General features: G+C 41.4%; 1 protein-coding gene across 1 annotated transcript in view; it reads left to right on the forward strand.

Moving 5' to 3' along the window:
- LRRC1 (leucine rich repeat containing 1) overlaps positions 1 to 27,178 on the forward strand; it is a 60,670-nt gene that overhangs the window by 16,856 nt on the left and 16,636 nt on the right. Inside the window, exons 2-8 of the mRNA XM_080998013.1 lie at positions 1,739 to 1,856; positions 9,168 to 9,246; positions 11,879 to 11,968; positions 19,133 to 19,189; positions 19,452 to 19,515; positions 22,156 to 22,230; positions 23,870 to 24,014. Coding sequence (XP_080854139.1) covers positions 1,739 to 1,856; positions 9,168 to 9,246; positions 11,879 to 11,968; positions 19,133 to 19,189; positions 19,452 to 19,515; positions 22,156 to 22,230; positions 23,870 to 24,014 — 628 coding nt within the window. The remainder of the gene's footprint in view (positions 1 to 1,738; positions 1,857 to 9,167; positions 9,247 to 11,878; positions 11,969 to 19,132; positions 19,190 to 19,451; positions 19,516 to 22,155; positions 22,231 to 23,869; positions 24,015 to 27,178) is intronic.

The following is a 27,178-nucleotide window of genomic DNA, read 5'->3' on the forward strand; positions in this document are numbered from 1 at the left end:
TTCTTCTCCTTCCTGGTGCCTGAATTCCTCTGGAGAATTGTGATGAGTTCCTATGCATTTACAATGGAATTCTCATCCATTTCAATGAATTGGTATGGTTTCGTGCTTGTACAGTGGTACCTCAGGTTACAGACGCTTCAGGTTACAGACTCCGCTAACCCAGAAATAGTACCTCAGGTTAAGAACTTCGCTTCAGGATGAGAACAGAAATTGTGCAGCGGTGGTGCGGTGGCAGTGGGAAGCCCCATTAGCTAAAGTGGTACCTCAGGTTAAGAACGGACCTCCAGAACGAATTAAGTTCTTAACCTGAGGTACCACAGTAAAGGGAAATGTATGCAGAACCACTTCTCTCCAGCTGAATAGAGATGTGTGCACTTACACTGCTCCAGAACTAATTATTTATTTTTTATTTATTTATTAGATTTATGTACCATCCATCATAAGCTCTCAGGGCTGTCCACAGAATAAAACAAGTAAATAAGTAAAATGAAACTGCAAAACAATAACCCCCCTCCCACAGGCACATTAAAGAAAGGCTGCAGAATATTAATCAGCCAATATTAATTAATTAGATGAATGTCCAACTATGTGGAATGCTGGAAGTCATCCTGTGTGCCTTACTGTTGCAGCAAGCTGTGGCGAAAAAAAGGACAATCTAGCCATGAATTTCTGACCCCATTTGAATAAATTAAAACAAGGCAGCAGCACCCTTTACGTGACAATTGTATGCTACCACTGCACAGTTTGTAATACCCAGTTGGAATAAAAAAGGAGTGAATTTGTTCAGATATACTGGTTATGAGGACAGAGCACTGTTATATAGTGATGTAAGCAACTTAGCTTGCAGAAATAGGCAACCTGACCAAGGGAGTGCCTGCCTGGGAGTGCATGGGGATCAGGAGAGTGAGAGCCTTATTGTTGGTTGTGCAGTGGTAAACATGAAACGTGTTGGGAGGAAGGGCTGATGCAAACAATTTTGCGCTCTCCTCCATTCGTTCAATTGATGTGATTTAGAAAGTAAGAATAGTCTTTGGGTGACGAGACAAAGTCTTTGTTGCTGTTGTTTAGTCGTTCAGTCGTGTCCGACTCTTCATGACCCCATGGACAAGAGCACGCCAGGCACCCCTGTCTTCCACTGCCTCCCGCAGTGTGGTCAGACTCATGCTGGTAGCTTCGAGAACACTGTCCAACCATCTCATCCTCTGTCATCCCCTTCTCCTTGTGCCCTCCATCTTTCCCAACATCAGGGTCTTTTCCAGGGAGTCTTCTCTTCTCATGAGGTGGCCAAAGTACTGGAGCCTCAGCTTCAGGATCTGTCCTTCCAGTGAGCACTCAGGGCTGATTTCCTTAAGTCTGGTAAATTAAGTAATGAAATCTTCATTGCGAGTAATTGAAAAGATGCTTCGGATGAATTCACTGTGATCACAATTATATATTTAACACTATTTCAGGCAAGGGGAATTTTAGCGGCAAAGAAACACCATCAATGTTAGCTTTGGCCAAATTGGCTCACATGTTAATGATGTCATTCAGACTTGACCCCATGCATGCGTACTCACAGGGGATATTCCACACTGGGCAGTCTCTGTCAAAGAGTGAGACTTAAAGTGTCACTAACTAGGGAACATTAAATGGTCTTTGCTGTACCGCCTGGGTTTATTTTTTAATGGACTACTAACATGACTACCTGCAGTTTTTGTATATGCACTTAACAATGGATAATTATTTTCTCTTTCAGCCTTTCTTTCAGCTTGTAAAGTTACGAAAACTCGGGCTTAGTGATAATGAAATTCAGCGGCTTCCTCCAGAGATAGCAAACTTTATGCAGCTGGTAGAACTTGATCTGTCTCGAAATGGTAAGCCTGATTATATGAATACATACATCTTCTATATGGAATTGTTTTAAGGATTGTTCATGGCGAGTCAAGTTTAAGTACCTCAACACAGAACTGTTTAGCCAAATCGAACTGCATTTACTCTCTCCCTACTTGGAAAAGTCATGGGTTGCATGTTTGCATCCCGCCCCCACCCCAATTGAAACCCACACAGGTGAAGAGCTAAACCAGCACATAGGCTCTAAGCATTAGTCTTGCTTCCTTCCTAACATGTTGGCTTACATGCATCTTCACATTTCCAGTATCGAGTAATAAGGTTTCCTTCCTGGGTGATGAAATAGGCTAGGCTACAGGTGGGCAACCTGTGGTCCACACAGGCCTTTTCTGAAGCCCACCATGGAATACCCATCCCTACTGCCACTCCTGAATGTGTTGTGCTTCCCTCAGCCTGTCCAACAACTGCTTGCCAGACTGCTGGGAGCAAAATTTGCATGTGCCGGAAGGTGCATGGCAGTGGAGTGCAGTGAAATTTTTCATAGGGGAACAATTAGGGCCAGAGGCACTAGCTTGCAAGGGCCATTGGGGTGGGGTGGTCAGTGTCATGAATATGATGTGATGCATCTCCAGGGCTCTGGCAGGATCCTGGAGCTCTTCTGCTTCCTTCTAAAAGTTGGATGGGCTTTGGGAAGATGGCAGGACAGATCTCGGACCCAACAGAACCTCGCACCTCCCTCCGTTAGCTAGGCAGAAGCTTCCCAGGCTTTGGGAAGGGGGCACCAGGGGAACATTTAGGGCACTACTCTAGTTCCCTTAGTCCAATGACTGCAAAGCTTTTAATATTGTTGTTGTTGTTATTCCACTGGTACATGGGATAACTCCCCCTTTTCACCTTGCTCCCCATCTCTCTGCCCATTTCACACATCTCTGCTTCCCAGTCTTTGGGGAGAACTGAGAAGCTAGGCAGGGTGAGAGAGGTGCATGATGGGATTGCTGAAATCCCCCCCCCACATGCCTCTGGGCCATAAAGGTTGCCCGCACCTTGTCTAGATGTTCTATTGATTGCACTGAGGCCCCTTGAAACTGCCTCTTTGAGCTGCCTCACTTGTCACTGTGGCATGTAGAGGTTTTGCCACTTCCTGTGGGAGACCAGCTGCTAGGAGGCTGAAGTGCCAGAAGAATGGGGAACTTTCATGTGATGCCCAAATACAATGCCTTGATTGTTCTGTGTGCTATGGTAGATAAGAAAAAGGCAAACCATTATGGGAATGGTAGTTTTAAGCTGTCTCCATGAAGCATATAGTGGAGACAAGCCTATAGTATCAACATTTTGGCATTGGGGAATAGTGTTCTAGCTGGAAAAATAACTTGGGTGGAACATTATTGGGTTGAAGGTGCCAAGTATCTGACAGTGGCGAAGATTACCTTCATTGAGATACTCCAGCAGAGTGCAGTACCTTAAAAAAAAAAAAAATTCTGCTGTTGAAACTACATAACATGTTTCCAGTATCTGTTTTTGTAAAGACTTTGTCAAGAGAAGTTTGACATTTGCAGAGGTCTGTCTTATAAAAAAATATTAAAATTTGTATGGAGAGGCATCACTCACATGCTCAAAGGGTATGGATAGACAGAATGATTGAAATTAGCAGTCTGAAGAGAGGCTGCCATGAGAGAAAGGAAAGAGGCATGGTAATAGTATTCTCTGTAACTGGTATAAACACAGCTAAGGAACATAGCTGTGGATCAGGAAGTCCCTGTTCTAAAATCTGAATCTATTATTAACTCGCTAAATGACTTTAGGCAATATGGAGGATAATAGTACTGGCTTAGGGTGGGGAACTAGATCATTATTTTCCCTACCGTTCTTGGGCCAAGTTAGACAGGTGAGCTGTTGGGTGATCATTTGCCAGTATAGGACTTGCAGAGCATTGCACAAGATGGAGCTTTGTAAGGGGCTTCTAAAGACCTGACAATTAGGAAAAAGCATTTCAGCTTAGCCATGTTTTTACCTGCCCAGCAGATGATGGTGGGTGGCCATGGCTTGACTTGAAATGGACTTGAGAGCCAAGTGGGGAGGCCATGTGTGTGTGTCTCACTGGGCCTGTTGGGTTATTGTACCCCTATTGAGTTACTGTACGATTTACAGCAAGATAATGGAAGCGAAGCACTTTGGATGTGTAAAAAAGCTCAAGTCAAATGACAACATTGCAATTGCTACTATTCTTTTGTTAGTTCCACATAGGTATTAGGCTGTCGCATTGCAGGGGTCCCTTCCTTGAGTCTGGCAGAATAAGTCAAAAGATTCTAAGCCTGCATGTTCAGAGGACCATTCTGTAAGGGTCTCTCCAAACTTCAGTCTCAAGCTAAGTCAAGCTAGCTGGAGACAGCTGCCACACCCCTCCTGGCAAAACAAAATAGGTCTGGTTTCTTTCTTGTTCTTGGCAGCTTACTGCTGCTGCTTAGGGAAGCAGTGGCAAAAGCAGGGGTTGTACATGCAAGAGCAGCGAGGCCTCAGACCTTGGAAAACCCTAATTATGGGGAAACAGAAGCTGCTCTTTCGATTCTTGGCTGTGCCTCAGTATCTCCAAAACAACTTCTTCCTTACTATTAAGTGTCTGTAAGGTTTAAGGATGTGTGTTATTCTTTTTCAGTGTTGTCCTTTATGCTTGGAGTTTTAAAGTGTTTGTCCAGCCTATCTCTCCCAGAGATATTGCAGCAGTTTTAGGTTTTTTTTTAATTTATAGAATTATTTAAAGGCCACCCTTCTGAGCACAGCTCACTCAAACAGACTTCCATCTCATGAAAACAACACTAGAATGTGTCCTTCCCACTCCATAGATGTTGGGTTGCCCATTTGATCATCTAAATGTCTACTTTCATTGTCCCTTCTCTTCCAAAGTGTTTACAGCAAGGTGGGAACCCAGTCACAAACACTATGTTGGGGCTTTAAAGGCCTGAAACTGAGTGTCCTGTCTATTGTGAACAGAGTGATACATATCTCCTAAAAAGTTGAACCTATTGCTTTCCCAAGCACTATTTGTCTTTCAGTATTCTTGGTGTTTTGCTGCAGAGTGATAAGGAGTGAGTTCACAAAAAGCTGAGTGAGCAGCTAAGATAGACTACGGTACTTTTTGTTGAGCATTTGCTAAATTCCACACTCTCACTGTAAGACTTTCCCATTGCTAAGTGACTCTTTGATACTGTCATACTGGAATCATTGGCTGTTTCTAAATTACCTGCCTTTTTAAAGCATTAATCCTGGTTTGTTGACACAAAGTTTCTGGGGCGGTTATGCAACATCCACCGTTGGTTGAGCATTCATTCTGATTTGTTTGTGGGGAGGTTATACAAAGTCACATGAAACACTTGTTATCCTATGATTTCTAGTGTTTTCCCCTGGGACTTTCCAATTTTTATTTTTGGAAGTGGCTTTGTTATGTATCGTGGATTTGCTGGTATGTGGTTGACTCCTACTGAAAAATAACAACAGTCTAGAAGTGACCTTCAATGAGCCATCACAAACTCAGTCACTTTTATTTTCTAATTAAGTGGGACTGCTGTTGTGTGTGTAAGGATTGTAGTAGTATGTTTCTTAACAGGTCAACTCCATAGCTGAAGTGTGATGGAGTAAATGTTGATTTATAGGTTTACTGTTCAATGTAAATATAAAGGATGAAGAAGTAGGTAATGCGGATTAATTATTTCTTGCACCTCCCACTTTTTAAAAAACCCTGGAAAAAAATCTTCCTTTACAGGTTTCTCAGGTAGCATTATGACATATTGCATGCAAGGGTGTGGTATGAAAGTTAGCTATATTTGTTAATACTGAACCACTTTAAAAATATGCAAATATTTACACACATTTGCAAACAACTAGAAGAGTAACTGAAATGTTCAAGTTCTAAGTTCAACACCTGGTAGAATGGCTAACATTATCTATTCCATCTAGCTTTATTGATTTAGAGTTTCTTGACTTGCTTTCATTGTTCTTAGAGCTTGTGTTTTCTGTTTTTATTATGCACACTCTTTTGATGATTCCCCCCCCCCCTGTGAAGTGTCCTATAAATTTGTTGCTTAAAATAAATTTATTGGGACTGCTACAACATCTATATATCCTGAAGAACAGGGTTGGAGAATTTCTGACCAATGAGCCAGATGTTGCCATCTCTGCCTTGGATTCAGCTACAGTTTTCCTTCCTCAGCCCAACCCCCATGCACCAATTAAGCTTAGAAAAAAGGACCCCATTTATGCAAACAGGGACCATTTTATCTAAACCTAATTGCCGTAGGATGGCAGTGATGATTTTCAGGGTGGCAGCCACTGGGGAGAGAGGAGGGTTAAGCCCTCCCTGCACACAGTGGTCCCCTCTGAAGATTCCCCCCGGTTAGATATGGAGGAAAAGGTTGCATTTTTGCCAATGGAAGTTTTCATGCTGAATCCCCTTTCCCAACCAAGTAGGCTCAGGGGGAAAGTGTGGGTGAGAGGAGGAGGGATGGTGTGGGCAGGGGGGGAAAAGAGAGAGAGAGAAATGACTTGGCAGTGGATGAGTGGTATGTGTGAATGTAGCAACTCATGTGTGTGTGTGTGTGTGTGTGTGTGTGAGAGAGAGAGAGAGAGAGAGAGGCCCCATTAGCTAAAGTGGTACCTCAGGTTAAGAACAGTTTCAGATTAAGAACAGAGCTCCAGAATGAATTAAGTTCCTAACCCAAGGTACCACAGTAGATGAATGTGGTGTGTGTATGAAATCGTATGAGAAGGAGACAATGAGTGGGGTGACTTCAAGTCCACACACTTGTGGCTTTTGCTGATTCATCCATCTAAAATGGTAGAACTTGGAAGTTGTTTGGAAGTGGTGCAATGCAGCTTAGGAAGGGCATTTGGGGAGGTGATAGTCATACAGGGCACCTATGCTGGGTTAGTTTTTTCCTAAGCCCATAAAGCCCATACACCTTTCTCCTCTGAAATGCATAGCCTAATAATGATAACTTGGCAGAGTCTGCAGGTTTTTTGTATTTTTTTTGTTTTAAACTGCTCTCATTTGTCCTTAATGTAAATGCGGTAAGTCGTCATGACCCATCATTATGTAATTTTGCTGTACAAATAAGCTAACATTTTAAGCGCAGTTTCAAACTTCTGCCAGAGCAGAGTGGCTGTGCAGAGAAAAGAAAACTTCAGCCTCTGCTTATAGGAACCTCATGGGAGGGAGGGAGGGGGGGTGAAGAATATGAAGCACAATGCATCTCTGTGCACACAGCCATATTTACACGCCCCCCGTCCCTCCTTTCTTGCCTCAGTGCCTCAACTCATAACGTCTAGCATTTCACTTGCAGTGATTAAAGCAAAGTTATATCAAACTCGGTAGCATTTTAGTGAAGCAGTGTGAATAACTAGCATTACATTATGTTCCTAATTAAACTTGTACACTTCTTTAAGATTAGACTTTTAAGATCAGCTATGGGTGCAATTCATATTTGAAGCTGTGGCAGCAAATAATGAGAAGACAACTGTGCCTAGAAAATGGAAAAAGGCATAATCTTAGGCCTTGCCTGCTGTACATCCACCCCTATACAGTGGTACCTCTGGTTACGTACTTAATTCATTCCGGAGGTCCGTTCTTAACCTGAAACTGTTCTTAACCTGAAGCACCACTTTAGCTAATGGGGCCTCCTGCTGCTGCCGCACTGCCGGAGCACGATTTCTGTTCTCATCCTGAAGCAAAGTTCTTAACCCGAGGTACTATTTCTGGGTTAGCTGGGTTAACTGGTAACCTGAAGCATATGTAACCTGAAGCGTATGTAACCCGAGGTACCACTGTACCATTTTAACAGTGAAGGTTAAAATGGCACATTGACTCTTGGCAACTGTTGTTCAAGGGCGATGGAAACTGTAACTCTTCGAGGTGTCTCTTAACACCCCTTAACAAGCTACAGTTGTCGGGATTCTTTAAGGGGAAACCGTGACTATTAAAGCAGTACAAGAGCGCTTCGAACATATGGTGTGCATGTGACTTTATATGCAGAAGGCTGCTTGCTTGGTTTTCTCGCTTCAGCTGGCCTAACATTCACTGACAATGTGCCTGTTTGCGCTGTCCTGTGTCACAGAGTTTATATAGCCTTGTTGTTCAGCAGTGTCTGTGTACTGACTGTTTGCCAGAGCATCTGTATGTCACATGTTTATAGAGCAGCATTCATTGGTGTTCAGGGCTGGGTATTCCAGGGGATTGGAACTGGTTAACAATGAGTGTTAGAAATTAATCTTCATATTTAGCTATCATGCAAGCGCAAAACTTAATGTAAGTCAGACTAAACATTCAGGGGGAAAAACCTTTCTGACCATAAGAGCTGTTTGGCAGTGGAACAGACTCCCACCAGAGGTGGTGTTCTCTCCTTCCTCGGAGGTTTTTAAGCAGAGGTTGGATGGCCATCTGTCATGGATGCTTTAGCTGGGATTCCTGCATTGCAGGGGTTTGGACTAGATGACCCTTGGGGTCCCTTCCAGCTCTGTAATTCTATGTTTTTTTCTGCTTCAGAAATATTTTGTTATGTTCCTATCATCTGCTGCTTCTGGTTGGTTGGGGGAGTGTGTGCGCGTGTGTAGATTGATATTGTCCTGCCCTGCTTTTATTGTCCAGTCTACTTTATTTTGCAATTAAATTATAATGGCAATCTAGAATATATACAGCTCCACCTTTTTAAACCTTGTTGAGAATCTCCTTGCCCTCTGCTTCCCATTCCACCTCCAAGGAATCTTGTGTGGTGTCCCTGAGTGCAAATTGACTTTTCTTTTGAGGTCGGTGTCAGAAACTGACTTGGTTCTTCATGGCTGTGATTACGCTGCATTCCTCTTTCCAAGCTACTAAAACAGTCAGAGGCTTGTTTTCCTTTTCACCTAAACGGGAATTGCATGCAACTTTAGCTGTGTTTAACGCTGCCAAGGGTGTGTTAACATGTGGGGAGAGAAAAGGGTGATGTAAAACACAATGCTAGTGGAGCCATAATGGCTTGTTCATTTTGGATTCCACTGAAATCCCTAAATGATAGGTCTGTATATAAATGCAAACGAATATCTATCATTGCTTTTAGAAAGATATTTACCAGACAGTATCTTACAAAGTTGTATTGCTTTGTAGGATCTAAAATGCACTGAAGGTGGTATTTGCTCATTATTCAGAGCAGACCCATTGAAAATAATGGGCCTAATTTAGTCAGGTTCATTCATTTCACTGGGTCTGCTCTAAGTAAAGCTGAGTTGAATACCATTCTTTGATTCTGAAACAGAGATGGTACGGTAGATTCTTGGTTGCTGTTTCTTACTCTTTGTTTTCTCCCTTGCAGATATTCCTGAAATCCCTGAAAGCATTTCCTTCTGCAAATCATTACAGGTAGCAGACTTCAGTGGGAACCCACTCACCAGGTAATCTTCATAAAAAGGAATGAATGGTAAAATTGCAAAAAGTGTTCAGGTCTTAGAAGTCTTGTGTGTAAAGGTCATCTTCTATTTTGCTTGAACTTGACAGTTTTCTGTTGTGCCCTTCCTCTGCAGGAGCCCATGGTGGCATAAGAAGATCACAAAATACAATAATAAAACTTGATGGCAGAATCCAACACTTTGCTAAATGGAAGCATGCATGTGGGGAACAAGATTCACTTGCAATACTGGACTTGCACCCCTCTCTTCCTCTCATGCCTTCCTCAACCTGTTCTGGGGTTCCACTAACTTCCTGATTGAAATAGACTTAGAGTGGTAAAGGGGGTTGAAGTCCCGTTGTGCAAGTGGATCTCATTCTGCATACAAAACTGCTTTGTTGAATCCCTTCAAAGGTAGCTCTATGTGGGGCTACCTTTGAAGGTGACCCGGAAACTACAACTAATCCAGAATGCGGCAGCTAGACTGGTGACTGAGAGCAGCCACCGAGACCATATAACACCGGACTTGAAAGACCTACACTGGCTCCCAGTACGTTTCCGAGCACAATTCAAAGTGTTGGTGCTGACCTTTAAAGCCCTAAATGGCCTCGGTAAAGTATACCTGAAGGAGCATCGCCACCTCCATCGTTCTGCCCGGACACTGAGGTCCAGCGCCGAGGGCCTTCTGGCGGTTCCCTCATTGTGAGAAGCAAAGCTACAGGGAACCAGGCAGAGGGCCTTCTCAGTAGTGGCACCCGCCCTGTGGAACGCCCTCCCCCCAGATGTCAAAGAGAAAAATAACTACTAAACTTTTAGAAGACATCTGAAGGCAGCCCTCTTTAGGGAAGCTTTTAATGTTTAATAGGTTATTGTATTTTAGTGTTTTGTTGGAAGCCGCCCAGAGTGGCTGGGGAAACCCAGCCAGATGGGCGGGGTATAAAGAATATATTATTATTATTATTGAAAAATATGAAATGAAAAGTGGATGGACCACTTTTTGAAACACTTTTTGAAACAATGACTGCTACTTTAAAAACAGAATTGATGAATGGTGGGAAGGCCATTAACCTTTTGGCAAAAGCCAGTGAAAAATTTGACATTTCTGTGCTGCTTAATGCAACCTCTTTTTGTGGCAGTGAACTGTTGGTGTGTGTATTGGCAACTGCGTTTTTTTTGTCTGTGCCAAAGACCTGCATCCCCCAGAATAATATGGAACACTGAATCAGATGAGCTTACACAGAAAAGAATTGGGGGGAGGGAATGTGAGAAGCCTCTCAAGAACTATTAATGATTTGTGAGACTGCTCAGGCATGTGGGCACACACCACCTCTAAACCGAGGCCATTATTTTTTTTAAGACTGTAGCAGCTGGTGGAAATTAATGGCTGAGCGTGATGCATAAATGCTGAAGGAAAGTGGACAGATTTCTTCAGGAACCTCTGTGCTACTTTTTGCATAGCTTAGTGTGCTTCATCACAGGATACAAAATACGGGCACCTCATGACAATTATGAATGGCTGCTGTTTTTCTCAGCAGAATGCAAGCAATTATATATGTCTGGGGGGATGTCTGCTTTGTGCATTTTATCAAGGAAAAATGGCAGTTTAAATGTGCAGCACGTGCTGCTCAGAACGATGCAAGGGATTAATATTTGTAATCTGTTCCAGAATACAAAATCTCAAGTGAGAATGGGGCAAGCTGATCATATTCTGCCTTGGGTGGTCCATTATGCTGCCTCATTGCTTTTTCAGCCCCTGAACATTTGCGCATTACGACTGAGGCAAGCAGTGCAGCCTTAATTAAGCTGCAATACTTCCTATTCTGTTTATCGATCCCATCAACAACTAACTGCTTCCTGTTTAACACACAACATACATTTAGACAAGAACAGAGGCTGTTTATCGCCTCCTAAGGGGCTAATTATTTACATGGAGAAAGTGATGTTAATCTTTCTTTCACTGCAATTAAGCCTTGATTGAACTAGAGGATCATGAGAGATGATATCTAATCTGCAGCAGATTCTTGTATTGAAATGAGCTCCTGTGAATGACAGCCATCTTCCTCACATGCAGGGCTAAGAAAAGAAGACACAGCAGCTGATTGATGTTTGCCTTTTGTCAGTTTGGTTGGATTCAGTGTTGTGGCTCTGCTCCACTTTAATGAACTATTGATTTGTTTTTTTAAAAAAAACAGCATGTGCTGTGTGCCTTGTTGCAGGCCAAGCTGCCTGGTAGTAAAGAGAGAGAAGGCTTTATTTTTTTCCTCTTTGTCCTTGAGAAAACAGTTGTATGATGAAAGCGATCCAAAGGAGGTGGTGGGAAGAAAGGCCTTTCCAACAACAACACATTGGAGAAGAAAATATATGTTAACACACACACACACACACACACACACACACAAGATTAACTAAACTGAACCACTTAGCACAATTTAGATGATTTACTTTTTTCATTTATGTTTGGACAAACTGGCATTTTGGTTTTAAGGATTGCACTGGAAGAATAGCAGAGCAAAGTTCAACTCCTAGCTGTTGCAATGTAAACCATGCAGTGCTTCTCCATGGCAAGATGCTGAGGAGAGAGAGAGAGGGAAATGTCCTTTTCTGCTGTCCTTGGCTGATCTGTACTTTCATTTTTCTAGGTTGCCTGAAAGCTTTCCTGAGCTGCAGAATCTAACATGTCTTTCTGTAAATGATATCTCTCTACAAGCATTACCTGATAACATTGGAAAGTAAGTTCATTTTAAAATAAAATAAAAAATTGATGCCTGAAATTTGTCAGTGGTGGATTTTGTGCATAAGCCTAAATACCTGTGAACATGGTATAGAAAACTGGTTGTTTTTTCCTCAGGATATTTTGCAAGTATCTTTTAGGTCATCTAGAGCTGGGGTAGCATGGCTATGAGGTAAGCTGGCAATTCTGCAGTTCAAATTTGCATCCCACCATCAATTCATTAATGGCTTTTAACCCTTATTTTAATGCAGAATTCTCCTCTTGTATGAAGAAAGTCTTCTCTCTCTCTCTCTCTCTTTCAACATATGTGTACAAATACAACACTTCAGGCTGGAAGAATGGCTTGTATAAAAACTCACCTAAAATTCATAACATTCAATATCTCATGGAGATAGGGTCTCAGTTCAGACAAAATGAATGCTCACGATGATTTAGAATAATGAGCTTTCCTCTCTTCTTCCTGCATGTGTGTGAGGAGCACGTTTTAAGACTTCCTGTCACAATTTTTTTAAAATTTTTTTATTCAAAGTTATAACAAAACATATTTTCCAAAAACACATCCTTGTTCCCCCCATTTTTCCTCCCCCCTCCCCCCACAAAACCCACTCCCCACCTCACCCCCCAACTTCCCTCAGTTCTAGTCTTTGGTTTCTCCAATAATGCTATTTTCTACATGTTACAGAGTTGTATAGATCCTCCAACTGTTTAGCTAATTATTATCAGTAAAAAATTGTGGATGTTTATTCAAAACCTGCCAAGGAGTCCAGTTCACTTTGTTGCGTCTTCAAATACTTTATGAAAGGTTCCCATTCATCCTTAAAGTCACAGTTATCCTTGTCCCGTAGCTTATATGTCAATTTTGCCAGTTCTGCATAATCCATCAATTTTTCTTCCCATGATTCTTTGGTTGTCACAATTTTTAATGGACCATAGTTTTCTGCTACATCCAAACATGGGAAACTGTTATAACTACATTTGGTTCAGGCTAATCAAACTGTGGTTTCAGATTCTGGTTGATTAACTGCCTAGAACAAACCAGTTTCCAATATTTGAATGTAATGGAAAACTATCTAAAGCTTTTATCGGAAGCTTTACCGACGCAACCCGCTCATAGAGCAGAGTTGAAGACCACCTTGTTCCAACAGGCTTTTGGGAATTGACTGCTTTAAATGAAAGGGCAACTGCTGTGCTGTTTTTATTGCAATTATGTTTTAAACAGCTTTTATGTATGTATATAGTTTTTATTCTATCAATTTTTAATTGTCTTTTGATGCTTGTTTCTTCTATGTTTCTTTCTTTCTTTTAATCTGTAAGCCATCTTGAGTCCCATCAGGCAGAAAGACAGGGTATAAATAAATATATAAGAACTCTATATAATAGTTCCTAACTAAGCAATGCTTAGTTGATCAGCTTTATGTGGACACTAGTATCTTAAAGTCTTTGAACTGTCTCGAAAATACGAAGTTCCATATCTTAAAAGCAGCATATGTTTCAAAAAAAATTCTCCTAGATTTATATAAAACTGCCCAATAACTTGTTTTTCTGGGTGGCCAACCATATAAAATACCACAAGACATTAAAAAACCTTTCATAAAATAAAAGCATTTAGCAGAGGGTTTCCCAAACTTGGGTCTCTAGCTGTTTTTGGACTACAATTCCCATCATCCCTGACTAGCTAGAGATGGTGAGAGTTGTAGTCCAAAACCAGGTGGAGATGCAACTTTGGGAAATCCAGATCTAGCACAATTCAGGATTCCAGTATCTTTTGGATCCATTTCCTGGGCCTTTTGATCTTCATCTGACATCCTCCTCCACTTGCCCCCTTAGGTAAGTTTGGAGGGTGGGGACAAGAGGAGAGGACCTTATCAGTTGTGGCTTCTCACTTGTTGAATGTTCCTCCTCAGTTAGATCTGCCTGGGTCCATCATTAACATTCATTTGGTTACCTGGTGAAAAGCTTCTTTCTCCTCCCAGCCATTTTATGATAATTTATGATAAAAGTTCTATTTTTTATTGCTAGATGTTGCCTGCTGCTGAAGTTTTATTTCACTGGGTTTATATAATAAAAGCAGAGCAAACAGCCCCCTTAACCTACATATATGCACAAAAAGTATCTATAAATACACTTGGCTAATATTTTAAATCAATAACACCTTCAAGAAAAAGATTACTGCCTTTGTGAACTCAGGGAGTCAAAGCACTTTTTAACTTCCCATTGCAATTGTTGATTTTAGTACTTATTGAACCGAAAACAGAATTCACTTCTATAAAATTAGAGGTTCTCCATAGGTAGAACAGAGGGAACATGAAGCTTAAAAAAACTTTTGTTCTTTTTGCTTTCATCTTTTGATAATTGTTTTCTTTTACATAATGGGCACGTAGTTATGCCCACGTACAAACTGAGGGGGCCTGATTCAACTCGCTGTAAAAATAGCGCAGTCCCCTGACCTTCAGGAAGCACTTAAAATCTACTTGGTAACTTTGGTATCACTTTTTGTTGTACAATGAATATGAGTCAGTAGTTTGTTCTGTGTGTGCATGTGTGTGTGCACACATGCTTATGGGCTGGCATTCAAAAACATGAACCAATTATGTGTAATGTATGTTAAATACAAATGACACCTGCAAATAAGCATACAGAATTGAATACAGAAAAAGGGGAAACATGGCAAGAAACGTGATTAAAAAGACTAATTCTGTGGGTTATATACGCAAAATATATCCCATACATTATATTCAGTTATTATATCTCATGCTCTAGCTGCAGTTCCCTGTCTATTTACAGAGGAAACTGGATATGGTTTAAAATTAAGTGGGTAGGACCCTTGGCCTCCCTCTGTTATGTATGATCAGGTTTCAATACATTATACGTGATAGATTATTAGTAGAGTACTGGTTAAGTTGTGTGACAGCTTGTTCCAGATATCTGGAAATCTGCCTGTACTGCGGAAGAGCAATACAACTGATAATACAAATTATTCTTTTTAAATCTGCTGCGACCCACAGCAAGTATTTATCAGGATTCAGTGCTCTGACAGCTAGGTATTTAGGTGCAGTTGGGTATGGTGGAAGCTTCCACTGTTTGGGGGATATAGAGATCTTGCTCTAAAACAGCTCTAGGTCTCCGGGAGTCTTCTACCTTTTTCACTTCTAGCTATTGAATCTGTTCTTTTAGCCTCTTCCTCTATTCACTGTGCACTTCACAAATTTCTCAGGTGCATGGCAGGCTGATTGTTATCGTATTTCCTAGGAATTTGGGAATTCTCAGGATGTTGATTCTTCCTGGGGAAGGTTGCGTACTAGCTAACCCCTGGAATGCCACGTGGAATTTCACTTCTGGGGTTCCTGTGAAGCCTGGAACTCTAGAGGACTATGGTTCTTATCACTGGTAGCTTTTTTTTGATAGTGCTATAGAAGCAAGAGTTTTAATGTCCTATTTGTTTATTATTATAATTAGCAGTTCATCTCTGTTCCCACCCTGCTTTCTTCCCTGTAGCAATTCTGGAACAGAGTCATCATTCATTCAGACCAGTCATTTACAGGGCTGCAATACATAAATGGGGGACGCGGGTGGCACTGTGGGTTAAACCACAGAGCCTAGGACTTGCCGATCAGAAGGTCAGCGGTTCAAATCCCCGTGACGGGGTGAGCTGCCGTTGCTCGGTCTCTGCTCCTGCCAACCTAGCAGTTCAAAAGCACGTCAAAGTGCAAGTAGATAAATAGGGACTGCTCCGGCGGGAAGGTAAACGGCGTTTCCGTGCGCTGCTCTGGCTCGCCAGAAGTGGCTTAGTCATGCTGGCCACATGACCCGGAAGCTGTACGCCGGCTCCCTCGGCCAATAAAGTGAGATGAGCGCCGCAACCCCAGAGTCGGCCACAACTGGACCTAATGGTGATATGATAGCCATGTTCAAATATATAAAAGGATGTCACATAGAGGAGGGAGAAAGGTTGTTTTCTGCTGCTCCAGAGAAGCGGACACGGAGCAATGGATCCAAACTACAAGAAAGAAGATTCCACCTAAACATTAGGAAGAACTTCCTGACAGTAAGAGCTGTTCGACAGTGGAATTTGCTGCCAAGGAGTATGGTGGAGTCTCCTTCTTTGGAGGTCTTTAAGCAGAGGCTTGACAACCATATGTCAGGAGTGCTCTGATGGTGTTTCCTGCTTGGCAGGGGGTTGGACTCGATGGCCCTTGTGGTCTCTTCCAACTCTATGATTCTATGATTCTGTTCTATGATTCTATGATTCTAATGGTCAGGAGTCCCTTTACCTTTACCTTTAATACATAAATAGGGAAAATAAAGACAGCAGTACAAATAGCAAAGGCAGCAAGTATATGGGGATAGAAAAACATACAATTGTAGAGGCACAGTATATTATAATATACTTGCTTCATACACCGCACAGTACATTTTGCTCGACTTATAAGTATGTGTTTCATGCATACCTACAGGACAGCTTTGCTGAGCCACAGTAACTAAAGATACTGCTTGCTTCTTCAGTTTCTTGTATCGGACAAACTGAATTCTCGCCTACCAGAATGGTATAGGAAAAACGAATTATAGATGTCTAGCAGGAAATAGATAGGACTGTGCACTTCTATACATACCCAGGATAGCTGGACCTCAGCTTCTAGTTATGGTTTAGCTGCATTAATAGATAGCTACATTACTTTCGAAATATTTGAATGAAGCCAGCATATTTTAAGCACTGCTCTGATTTGAAACTGCGCCAGCAACTTGGTTCTTCTGAAAAGGGCATGTTTTGGAATGTAGCCCCCACAGGCTTCTAATTGATCCCATACTTAAAAGTAGAAAAGACATCTGGAATGCCGAGGGAGAAAAACAACAATTGTAATTACTTCAGAAATTGCATACTCCTTGTGTTGGCTTGGCAATATTTCTTGCATGGAATTTATACTTGAACACAGCTTTGAAACACTGGACGTTTGGTGGGAAAACGTTGGGGTTTTGCCTCGCAAAATGCGTACATACTGTAGCAGTATACTTTGCACCCCCCCCCAAAAAGAGGTAATAGTGAATGATACACCTATATGTTACTGTGGAACACCCCACTGTTCTAAGTTCACAATCCCATGGCGTGAACTGAAATCTTGGCCCAGGGAGTTGTGCCAGCATAGCAGCCTGAGATTAACACCACTGTGCTTTCAACAGAGGTAATGTACAGTTTGAAGGACCCTGTGTGAGAGACAGGGAAAGGGAGATATCCCAGGGTGAGAGACTGGGAGAAGAGAGGGATGCTCCCATGTGGGAGCTGGGAAGACACATCTTTTTCTGTATGAGACAAAAGTTAAGGTACATTGTGAGAGAGGATTTTGTGTTCTTCAATCTCTTCCATCTTTTTTCTCTTCTCTTCTCTCCTTTTATTATTCTTTGTGTAGATTAGCTGGTCTTTTATTGTATAGTGAAAAAATGCAATAAAACTTCATTTAAAAAACAAACAAACCAGAGGTGATGTCAGGATAGTGTCTACTCAGCTGTCACATGACACGAAAATGGCCGGGGGGGGGGGGGGGGCAAAGCTGGAATGTGACTGCAGAAGTCTCAGATGCCATTCTGAGGTTTCCTTGGCCACCACTGAGACAGCTATGATAATGTAGTCCTATGTGTGTCCAAGTGGTTTCCGTGGAATTCAGTCTACAAGGAACGTAAGAGGGCATGGCTGGCCTAGACATATTCCTAACCACTGTCACTTTTGAGTACAGTGACAATGCATTTCAAAGGGTGGCTATAGTGTGAAATTGCAACCAAATTCTACGCGTGAATTTGACTTTATTCAGTAGCGACAGGGAGGTCTCTTTCCCACTACACTATGCAGTTAATTCTCTTTATGTGTTGTTAGCATAACAGTGTTGCAGACCAAACTTCTACCTTTGCATCTCACAGGCTTATGGCTGCAGTGTTGGTGACCCCTCCCCTCCCCACTTTTACCCATGTATTTATCTGCTAAGTGAAGTAATATTTCATGCATCTGACCAGCTTTGGCTGTAGCCCATGAAAACCTACGCTTACAATAATATTGTTGTTCTTTACAGTGCCACAGAGCCCTTTGTTGTGTCTTTCTGCAAAAGTGACTAGCATGACTGCCCCTCTGGAATTTAAGGCAGAGGCAGCTATGATGCAGAAAATATGGGCATGCATTTCTGTTTTTTGTTTCAGGGAGGTTGGAGGATTAAGGCAGATTACAGCGTTGGGATAATGTCCGATACCTTGTGTTCCATTTGGTCCTAAATAAAACCCTGGCCAGGGTGGGGGAATTGTTTGTTACTATGGTGATGATAGGCTTTTACTATGATGGGAAGTGAGTGGAAAGCTTAGCTTAGTCGTGTAATGCCACTTACAATGATGAACACTCCATAAATGGGAAGTTATGGATAGCTGGAGATGCGCTGAACCAATAAATGCAGTTTGTATACCAAAGGCATGTTTTCTTTAATTGAAAAAAAGGGGGGAAGCTTTACACACTGACACATCCAGGCAATTCATCATTTTCTTCTTGTCTCTACTCCACCACTCATTCAAAAAACAAACATTTTCAACTTTGAATTTAAGTGTGTGAGTTTTCATCCATTGTCTGGGTACTCATTTTAAAACCACCAGTTTTGTTTAAAATAGGTTCTCATTTGCCTTAACACATTCTCATGGAAAGAGTTTGTCCTTATCTATGTGTTCCAGATTTTATTAATCTACACAGATTCACTAATAGCATTAGTTTTCTTTTAGTGTTGAGTTATTGGTGTCTAAGCAATGTGAAACATGAAATGGATCAGTCTTTTGCAAGTTGTAATAGCACTGTAAGGAGGTGAAAGTCCAGGTTTTTCCTTAATGTTTTTTATTGATCTCCGTCCCAACAGTTTGAGTGATGTGTATCCACCAGTGCCTTTTCTTGTTATTGTGATATGTGGAAGGTCTCCCTACACATCCATATAAGTAAATGATCTTGTATTTGCCATTTACTCTTCATGGCTTTTGAAGTGGGCATGAGTCCATGAAAAAGATTATGCCATAATCTTTAAGATGTGCCATAAGATGCTTTATTTTTGCTGCAAGAGACTAATACCGCTACCCCTTTGGAAATTATTTTTGATGTTCTTTTTAAACAAAGACAAAGGATTAATGAGGTTTGTTTTATCTTTTTTAGCCTTTATAACCTGGCATCACTGGAATTAAGAGAGAATCTGTTGACATATTTACCTGAGTAAGTTGTTCGTTTTAAGTTTGTTTTGCATTCATGGCATGAATTGCAGCATTTCTGCCTCACTTTCTTTCTCCAACCCCATTCTTTAAATGAGTCATTCAGTACAAAGAGATGGTGCTGGAATGCAACATTTTCATTAGCATCTTTTAATTTAATTTGTGTGAATGTTATTCAACAATTAAGACGGGAATGTCCTAGCCCTAATGCTAATAGGCTGCTTTTAAAGCTATGTGTACAAAATACACTATTCTTGTTTTCCTAGGTCAGTTGCCCAGCTGCAGAGACTAGAAGAGCTAGACCTAGGGAACAATGAACTTTATAATTTGGTAAGCTTCCCACACTTTCCCCTGGTTTATAGTGTTGGTGCATTAGTATGCAAATTCCCAAACTGGCAACAGTGACATCTGAAAAGAGCAAGGCTTCCAGAGCGTGATTTTGTACTGATTGCAATTAACGCTGTTCGTTCCAGCAGCATTTGGAACTGTCTTTGCTTATTGGGACTCGAAAGCATCTGTGCTCGAAGGGCTGCCTTATGGGCTGTGGACATGGATAAGGAACCTCTTGCAGGGAGACTATAGAACGTTATTGGGGAATGTAACTCCATCTTGGGTACACAAGTGCAGCACCTGTTGCTCATGCTTTATCAAGAGAAGAGGATCTAATCATGTGGTCCATGGATGAGATTGGTCCATGGATGATTATTTTATGAATAACAAGGGTTTGCAGAAGGAGCTTCCAAGCAGCCATCCCATTCAAACGAAATGGAGTGAAAACAGCCTCTCGGAGGAAGGCTGTGGTTTGCTTTCACTTCCTGAAGCAGAACAACCAGCAATCTGCTGTTGGGGCTGACTGCCTCCCAGTTGGCATCTTCTCAACATCTAAAATGGAAAGCCACCACATCTCTTATAGTCTGTCAAAATAGGACAATGTTAAAAAATGGACAGTTGGTCTTAAGATGCACTTTGGAGAGAGCTTGAAAAATCCCACTACTCTGCTTTTCCACTTTGAGTTCCATGGGCTATTCACACCATTGTCTAGTCTAGGATGATCATCATCTTCTTTTAATAATAATAATAATAATAATAATAATAATAATAATAATAATTTATTATTTATACCCCGCCCATCTGGCTGAGTTTCCCCAGCCACTCTGGGCGGCTCCCAATCAAGTGTTAAAATCAGTACAGCGTTACATATTAAAAACTTCCCTGAACAGGGCTGCCTTAAGATGTCTTCTGAATGTCAGGTTACAAAAGTTAATGCTAATGAAATGCGAACTCACTGAAATTACTATATGCCCACATGTTCTCATACATACGCTTTTCTTGGGTGAAATGGAGAGCACTTAAAATTAGCATTACCTTTCTTCTGTTTGACTTCTTTTTCCTGCAGGTAATGTATAAATGCACGCATGACATGTATACATCCATAGAAGAGTGAAAGGTTGTCACAACCTGGTGATGCTTCCTTGTATAGATTATTGTTTATGTAGACTCGCCCGTCATGTTCCCTGTATAGATTGTTTTTGTAGGCTTGTCCTTATAGTCATCACCTCTAAACTCTTCTTCTCCTTACTTCATTCCTCAGCTTTCAGCTTTCCAAAACTATATTTCCCTTCCCCCTTTTTTGAAAATTTGCAAATCCTTTTTAAGACTTGCTTTTATGCCATTCACAGTTTGTAGTGTTTTTCTTTTAAACAGTCCTCACTGGTGACAGAAATGGCAAGCACATCAAGAGAAAATCCCCACCTGCCCTCCTTAACTGCTTTAATGTTTAATTCATGTTTAAAAATACAGATACACTCACACACACTAAAATAGGCTCAAACTGTACAGTATGAAATCACAAATTTAATGCATAGATTACACACACACACACAAAATTAAAATTCTCCCCCAAACTAGACAAGATTAACATTCCAGCTGTTTCTCTTTTTTACTTTCTTTCTCCCATCCACTGATGTGGCGCTGAAGGCAGAGCATAAAAAAAAATTAGAAGCAGTGCAGGCTCTCATTTAATAACCACAGAGAATGTGCATGGAAGACAGACTACAGCAACTAAAAATATTCTGAGGTTAAATTCTTAATAATGGTAGTTAATGTTATAGTGTGGTTTTGGAAGCTCACTGTTAAAAAGCAGGGGGGAGGAGGGGTGTGTGTGTGTGGCTCTATCGCAGTATAGAGTCATTGCAAGTTGGGGGTAAGTTTGCTTAAGGGCATTAAGTTGCACCGTTTGTCTTGGCATTTTGCTCTTCTTGGCATGTTCCTCTTTCAAGCGGGTCATATAATTTCATTTAAAGAGAAAGAAAAAAATTGCCAGGTTTTTCTAGCAAGAAATAATAAAACGTAACTCCACGAAATAGTGGCCCGTCAGAATAATGAGAAGCTCTTAGATCCCAGCACTTTAGAACATAGGGAGATGGCCCTTCTGTCGCTGGTGAAAATGAAGCGCTTCTCGTTACAATGTTTCACGCACATTATAGGTTGTGGTTGTAATCAAGAAACTCTGTATTTGCGAATGTTGCCTGGAAAAGATTTCACTTCCATGAACTGAAGAAAGGGCTGTGGAATGTCGGCTGGAGTGTTTTGGGATGTGGTTAGGGTTATCAGGAGTTGACCCTGGAAGTGGAGTTGTTGCAACATGTTGTGATACCATTCCTCCTCCTCCTTGAAGTTCTGAACTGTTAGCAGTGTTAAGTTATGGCATGCTGAGCAGCCAAGAACCAGGAGGAGACACAGGTTTTGTGCTTATTCCTTATCAATGGCTGCACCTATTTGTTGTGAGATTTCTTTGCAATGGGACTTTGGATATAGCAAACACAAGCGTAATGCTTGCAGGAGTTCTGCATTCTTGATTTGGCTATAAAGGATACTTAGCTGAAGAAATGATGTTATTTTGGATTCCCCTGTGTATTTAAAAGTATTTTGCAATGGTATTCATGATACATTTTCTCTCACGTGTTGCAGCCAGAAACTATAGGTGCACTTTATAATCTTAAAGATCTCTGGCTAGATGGGAACCAGCTGGCTGAATTACCTCAGGTAAGAGACAATTCTCATAAATTTTTAAATTACACTAAACTACATCGAACATTATTATTATTGGATGACTGAAGGGGAAATCTAAGCCCTTCATATCCTGTTATTTAAAAAAGACAAAGTGTCCATTTAAAGATTATGTAATATTTGATTTCCGCCTGTAAATGCCTTTTCATCTTTGTATGTGTGTTTTGAAGCTGAAGAAGCACAGGGGAAGGGATGTGATGTCAGTGATTCCTCCAGAAACCCATTGCTAGGCGTTGATCGGTTTCCCTCTCTGCCTCACAGTGGAGAGGTCACTTATGTGTCATGCATAGCTGTCAATGTTTCCCTTTTTTAAAGGGAAATTCCCTTATTCCGAATAGGATTCCTTGCAAGAAAAGGGAAAAGTTGACAGCTATCGTGTCATGTAACTGCAAGGAAGTGGAAGGGGCCATGATAATCTCGAGGGGGAAGTAGGTGACTCTCAAGGATATTAAGCCCCCCAAAGAGTGGTGAATCCTTTTCAGCCTGATGGATTATTTCCTCATGGTCGACCTTTTTTGTGGGTGGGTATGGTCACATGCCAGGGAAGGGGGTCAAAGGTAAAAGTGGGTGTGACCAGAGGCAAACATTAGGGCAGGTGGGCAGGGACTAAAATGGGCACAGTAATGAATGGGGCACTTACCTTTGTAGAATAGGCAACATTTCAGCTACTCAAATGCCAGATGTTTCTGCAGCTCCTCACACACCTCTATCCAAGCAAGCAGTAGACTTATCAAGTCAAGCAAATGTATTTAAAGATGATGAGAGGTGTCGCTCAAGCAGAGGGGGTAAGGCCTGGGGAATGCTTTGGAGCCTAAAGGGCTGCATTTGACCCTTGAACTCCAGGTTGCCCACCTCTGCTTTTCACAGTTTTCTGTTTGGAAGATGAGGAACCTGAGAGATGCTCTACCCAGAAAGAGCGAGCTGCTGTTTTGGAATGTCTGCTTTCTGCTATCTTTCCACCTGTTTTGATTCAGCAACACGAGCGTTTTGATAACTTGGGAACTGAACTATGAGAAAATGTGTGTAGGTGTGGATTTTATAGTGCGGGTTCGCTGGCATGTGAGCAGAATTCAACATAAATGTCGTTGATTTTACAATCGGAACATGCACCCATATCTTTGGCTAACTGTAATCCAAACATTGATGGTATAATGGCAAAACTTGGTATACAATTCAGTGAGATTAAATAGTTAAAATATCCCCCTGTTAGACATATTTCTTCTTACAAGGAATGCAGAGGCAGGTTCCCCATATACTGATACTGAAGTTTTAGTCAGCAAGGACTGATTTGACTAATTGTGTGCCTAAGCTTTTACATGTTTAGCCCTTTCACCTTGAATAGTATTCAGAATTGGGTGTTGGCTACTGTTGAATGAATGACTGGCTGGCAGCGCTGGGCTGCACTCATAAGTCAGCAAATTAACTTGGACTGTTAGCACATGCTAGGTATTGCACACAGAGATTTTACTGGTGAATCACTTGTGATATCATCAGAAATGAGTTGTCGTCTGGCAGAGAGGAATTGCCCTTTTGCCGTTAAGCATCTTGTTATGGGGCAGTTGTCAGATCTCTGGGTGCTGCATGTTGAGACATGACTTAGATGTTTGTCTTGTAGGAAATAGGAAGCCTGAAAAACCTGCTTTGCCTGGATATCTCCGAAAACAAACTGGAAAAACTGCCTGAAGAGATAAGCGGTCTGCTGTCTTTAACTGACCTACTCATCTCTCAGAACCTTCTTGAGGTGGTACCGGATGGCGTAGGTAAGTGAAAAGTGTTTTTAAAATAAAATAAAATAAAGAGCAACAAGAATTTAATCAAGTTCAAACATTTCCAATGAAACAATTTCTTTCTCATAGAAATTTCTGCATTGGACTAATGCTGGTAAAGGACAGCACAGTACATTGGCTACATTTACACATAACACTAGCCCTTGGTTTAGGGTTGCAACGCTGAGTTTGTGTGACTCTTGGACTCATGTATTCTCCAGCCTCTTTCCTCTTCAGGCAGGGCCATAAGCAGAATAGTAATAGCTTCTTCTTTTGTCTATCCACAATTTAGTATTGTACCCAAACTTTAAGCTGTGAAGAGAGCCTGGGTTGTCTAGTGGTTAGAGCAGGCTTCCTCAACCTCAGCCGTCCAGATGTTTTGAGACTACAATTCCCATAATCCCTGGCCACTGGTCATACTAGCTAGGGATCATGGGAGTTGTAGGCCAAGAACATCTAGAGGGCCAAGGTTGAGGAAGCCTAGGTTAGAGAATGTCTGGCCCAGGATCTGGGAGAGATCAAGGTTCAAATCCCTACTCAGTCACGAAGCTCATTGGTTGTCCTTAGGCCATTTGGTTCTTCTCAGTCAAACCTACTTCCTGCAGTGACTGTGAAAATAAAGCAAGGGAGGAAAAAGAATCATGTATGCCACCCTGAGATCCCGGGAGGAAAGGTGAGAGATAAAAACAAACTAGTATAATAAACCACAGCTTGCTTCCGTTTTAGTAAATTGGTGCTTAAGACTACAGTGGTACTTCAGATTACATACACTTCAGGTTACAGATGCTTCAGGTTACAGACTCTGCTAACCCAGAAATATTACCTTGGGTTAAGTACTTTGCTTCAGGATAAGAACAGAAATTGTGCTCCAGCGGCGCGGCAGCAGCAGGAGGCCCCATTAGCTAAAGTGGTGCTTCAGGTTAAGAACAGTTTCAGGTTAAGTACGGACCTCCGGAACAAATTAAGTACTTAACCTGAGGTACCACTGTAATGTTAGCTAGTCTGGACTCAGATGGACTTGTAAGCTGTAGTTAGTCACTCTCTGCTTTGCTACCTCATCTGCTCAAAAGACTTCTGCATCTTCCATGATACAGGCTGTTAAATCTTTCTCCCACTTGAGCCTGTAGCTTTGTTCTGGAACACCAACATGGTTCTCTCCCTCAAATCCTTTTATGTCCTGCGGTCATTTTTAAATGAAGTGTGATAGCTGCAGATTCATTTGCTTGCATCCATCCTGTTTCTTTTGCAACATTTCTTCCTTCCCAATATTGCCGGCAGGCTTCCTGGAGCAGGGACCTGGTTTGTTTTTTTGCTTTAGTTGAAGCACTATATATATTGATGTTGCTATGAAAATAATAGTAACTCAAGTACAATGGTTTTCAGGTACAGTAAGGGAATACTCTTAAGAAAACATCTCACATGAGATTCTTCCAACTGTAATATCTCTATTTTCGCAAGCTTTATTTTGATTGCCTTATCTTGTCTGGTGCTGCCCAGGCCTCTCCCTCTTTGTCCTTGCCTTCCTCCCACTTGCTAAACATCCTGGCTGCTGCCCTTAGTACTCCAACTCTTGGTGATATAGCCCACAGCAGTCAGTCAGCAGTTTCCTTTTTGCTCGCTGTGCCTTGCCAATTTTTTATTGGTACATAACCAATTACCTATTACGGAGAGGGCAACTGGAGGCTTATGAATGAGGCCATTAATTACCTTTCATCAGACTCTCTCACTGTGGTCACACCATTAAAAATGAAACTGCCCCACCCCCCAAAAAGCAACTATCCTAAAAATGCATGACTTTCTACACCTGTGTCTTATAGCCAGTGGATGGAAATATGGAATTGGATCAGAATTCAAATCCCTGCTGCATTATGAAGCTTGGTGGGTAGCCTCGGGAAGCCAACCTCTGTTGGCTTAACATACTTTACAGGGTTGTTGAGGATATATTGAAATCAAGGCTGGAATAAGGTGATTGGGGGCCATGGTGCAGTTTGCAAAGTAGTTGTCTCCCTTCCCCGCACCGAATACACAAAGCAAGTTGTGAAGTATTTTAAAGTGCCTAACAAATTTAATATGGCATAAGCTTTCATAAACTACAAAAAAATAGTCTCAGCAACTACAATTTTACAGTAGCCAGCTAAACACAAGCAAAAGACAGTTTGCTAGCCTTGCTAAATGAAAAGAAAATACTCTGAAAATGGGCAGTTTCACATTTTTAACTCACTTAACTTACCATAAAATGGCAAAAAACAGAGACTTAGTGCTGGTATAATATGCATCAAATGTTGCTTCCTTTAACCTGAGTTATAAAGGACTCCCCCCACATGTACACACATATGCATTGGTACAACTCTGTGGCTTTAACCAAACTTAATTTGGCCTGATTATTGTGTTTGTTGGAGGCATAACTCCCACTTGTTCTCAGTTGAGCTTACTCACAGATAAGTCTGCACAGAAGATTTATTCCAAAGAGGAGGTGTCATAAGTCAGGCATGTCCAACTTTCAAGAGACTGAGATCTACTCCCACTATAAATTGTTGAGCTTTTTGGGGTGGGGGGAGGGTCCCGTGATCTACCACAGACACGAATAAGGGACTGTGGAAAACAGAATAATCTTCCTTCATTTTAAAAAGCTTTTTACTATTTTGCTTTTACAGGTGAAATAGTAAGGAAAAGCATACGGTCAGCATTTTTCCTAATTGCTTAGTTAAAAATAAAAAACAAAGCCTTTCCCTACTTTTCAGTGTTTTGCTGCATGGCAGAACCACTGAAATAACTAACATAAATTTAAAATGGATTCCCCCCCCCCCATTGAATAATGTAATTGTGTTATAATTATTTGATTTTTAAGACGTTTTAATCAACTTAGTTTAAACATAGTGGTCTACATATATCTGCATTGATAATGTCCCATTGCTTTCTCACAAGAAATCTAAGACTAAGCCCCATTAAACCCCAGTGATTCCTATATCCTGATATCTAAACAACTCACTCATTGGCTAAAAACATTGCAAGCCAGGTGTAGCCAGGCTTGATCATCTTACATAAATCACTTAGGAGGTTGTTTGCACATTTTTGCTTTATAACTTTTATTCTCAGTTTATCTGAGGGAAGGCGTACCTCAACGGTTCTTGACTATATTGTCCTTTCATGTTCTGCAA

Source organism: Podarcis pityusensis (genome assembly GCF_964106645.2).
Source record: "Podarcis pityusensis genome assembly, chromosome: 3".
In the NCBI taxonomy this organism is placed as follows: domain Eukaryota; kingdom Metazoa; phylum Chordata; class Lepidosauria; order Squamata; family Lacertidae; genus Podarcis; species Podarcis pityusensis.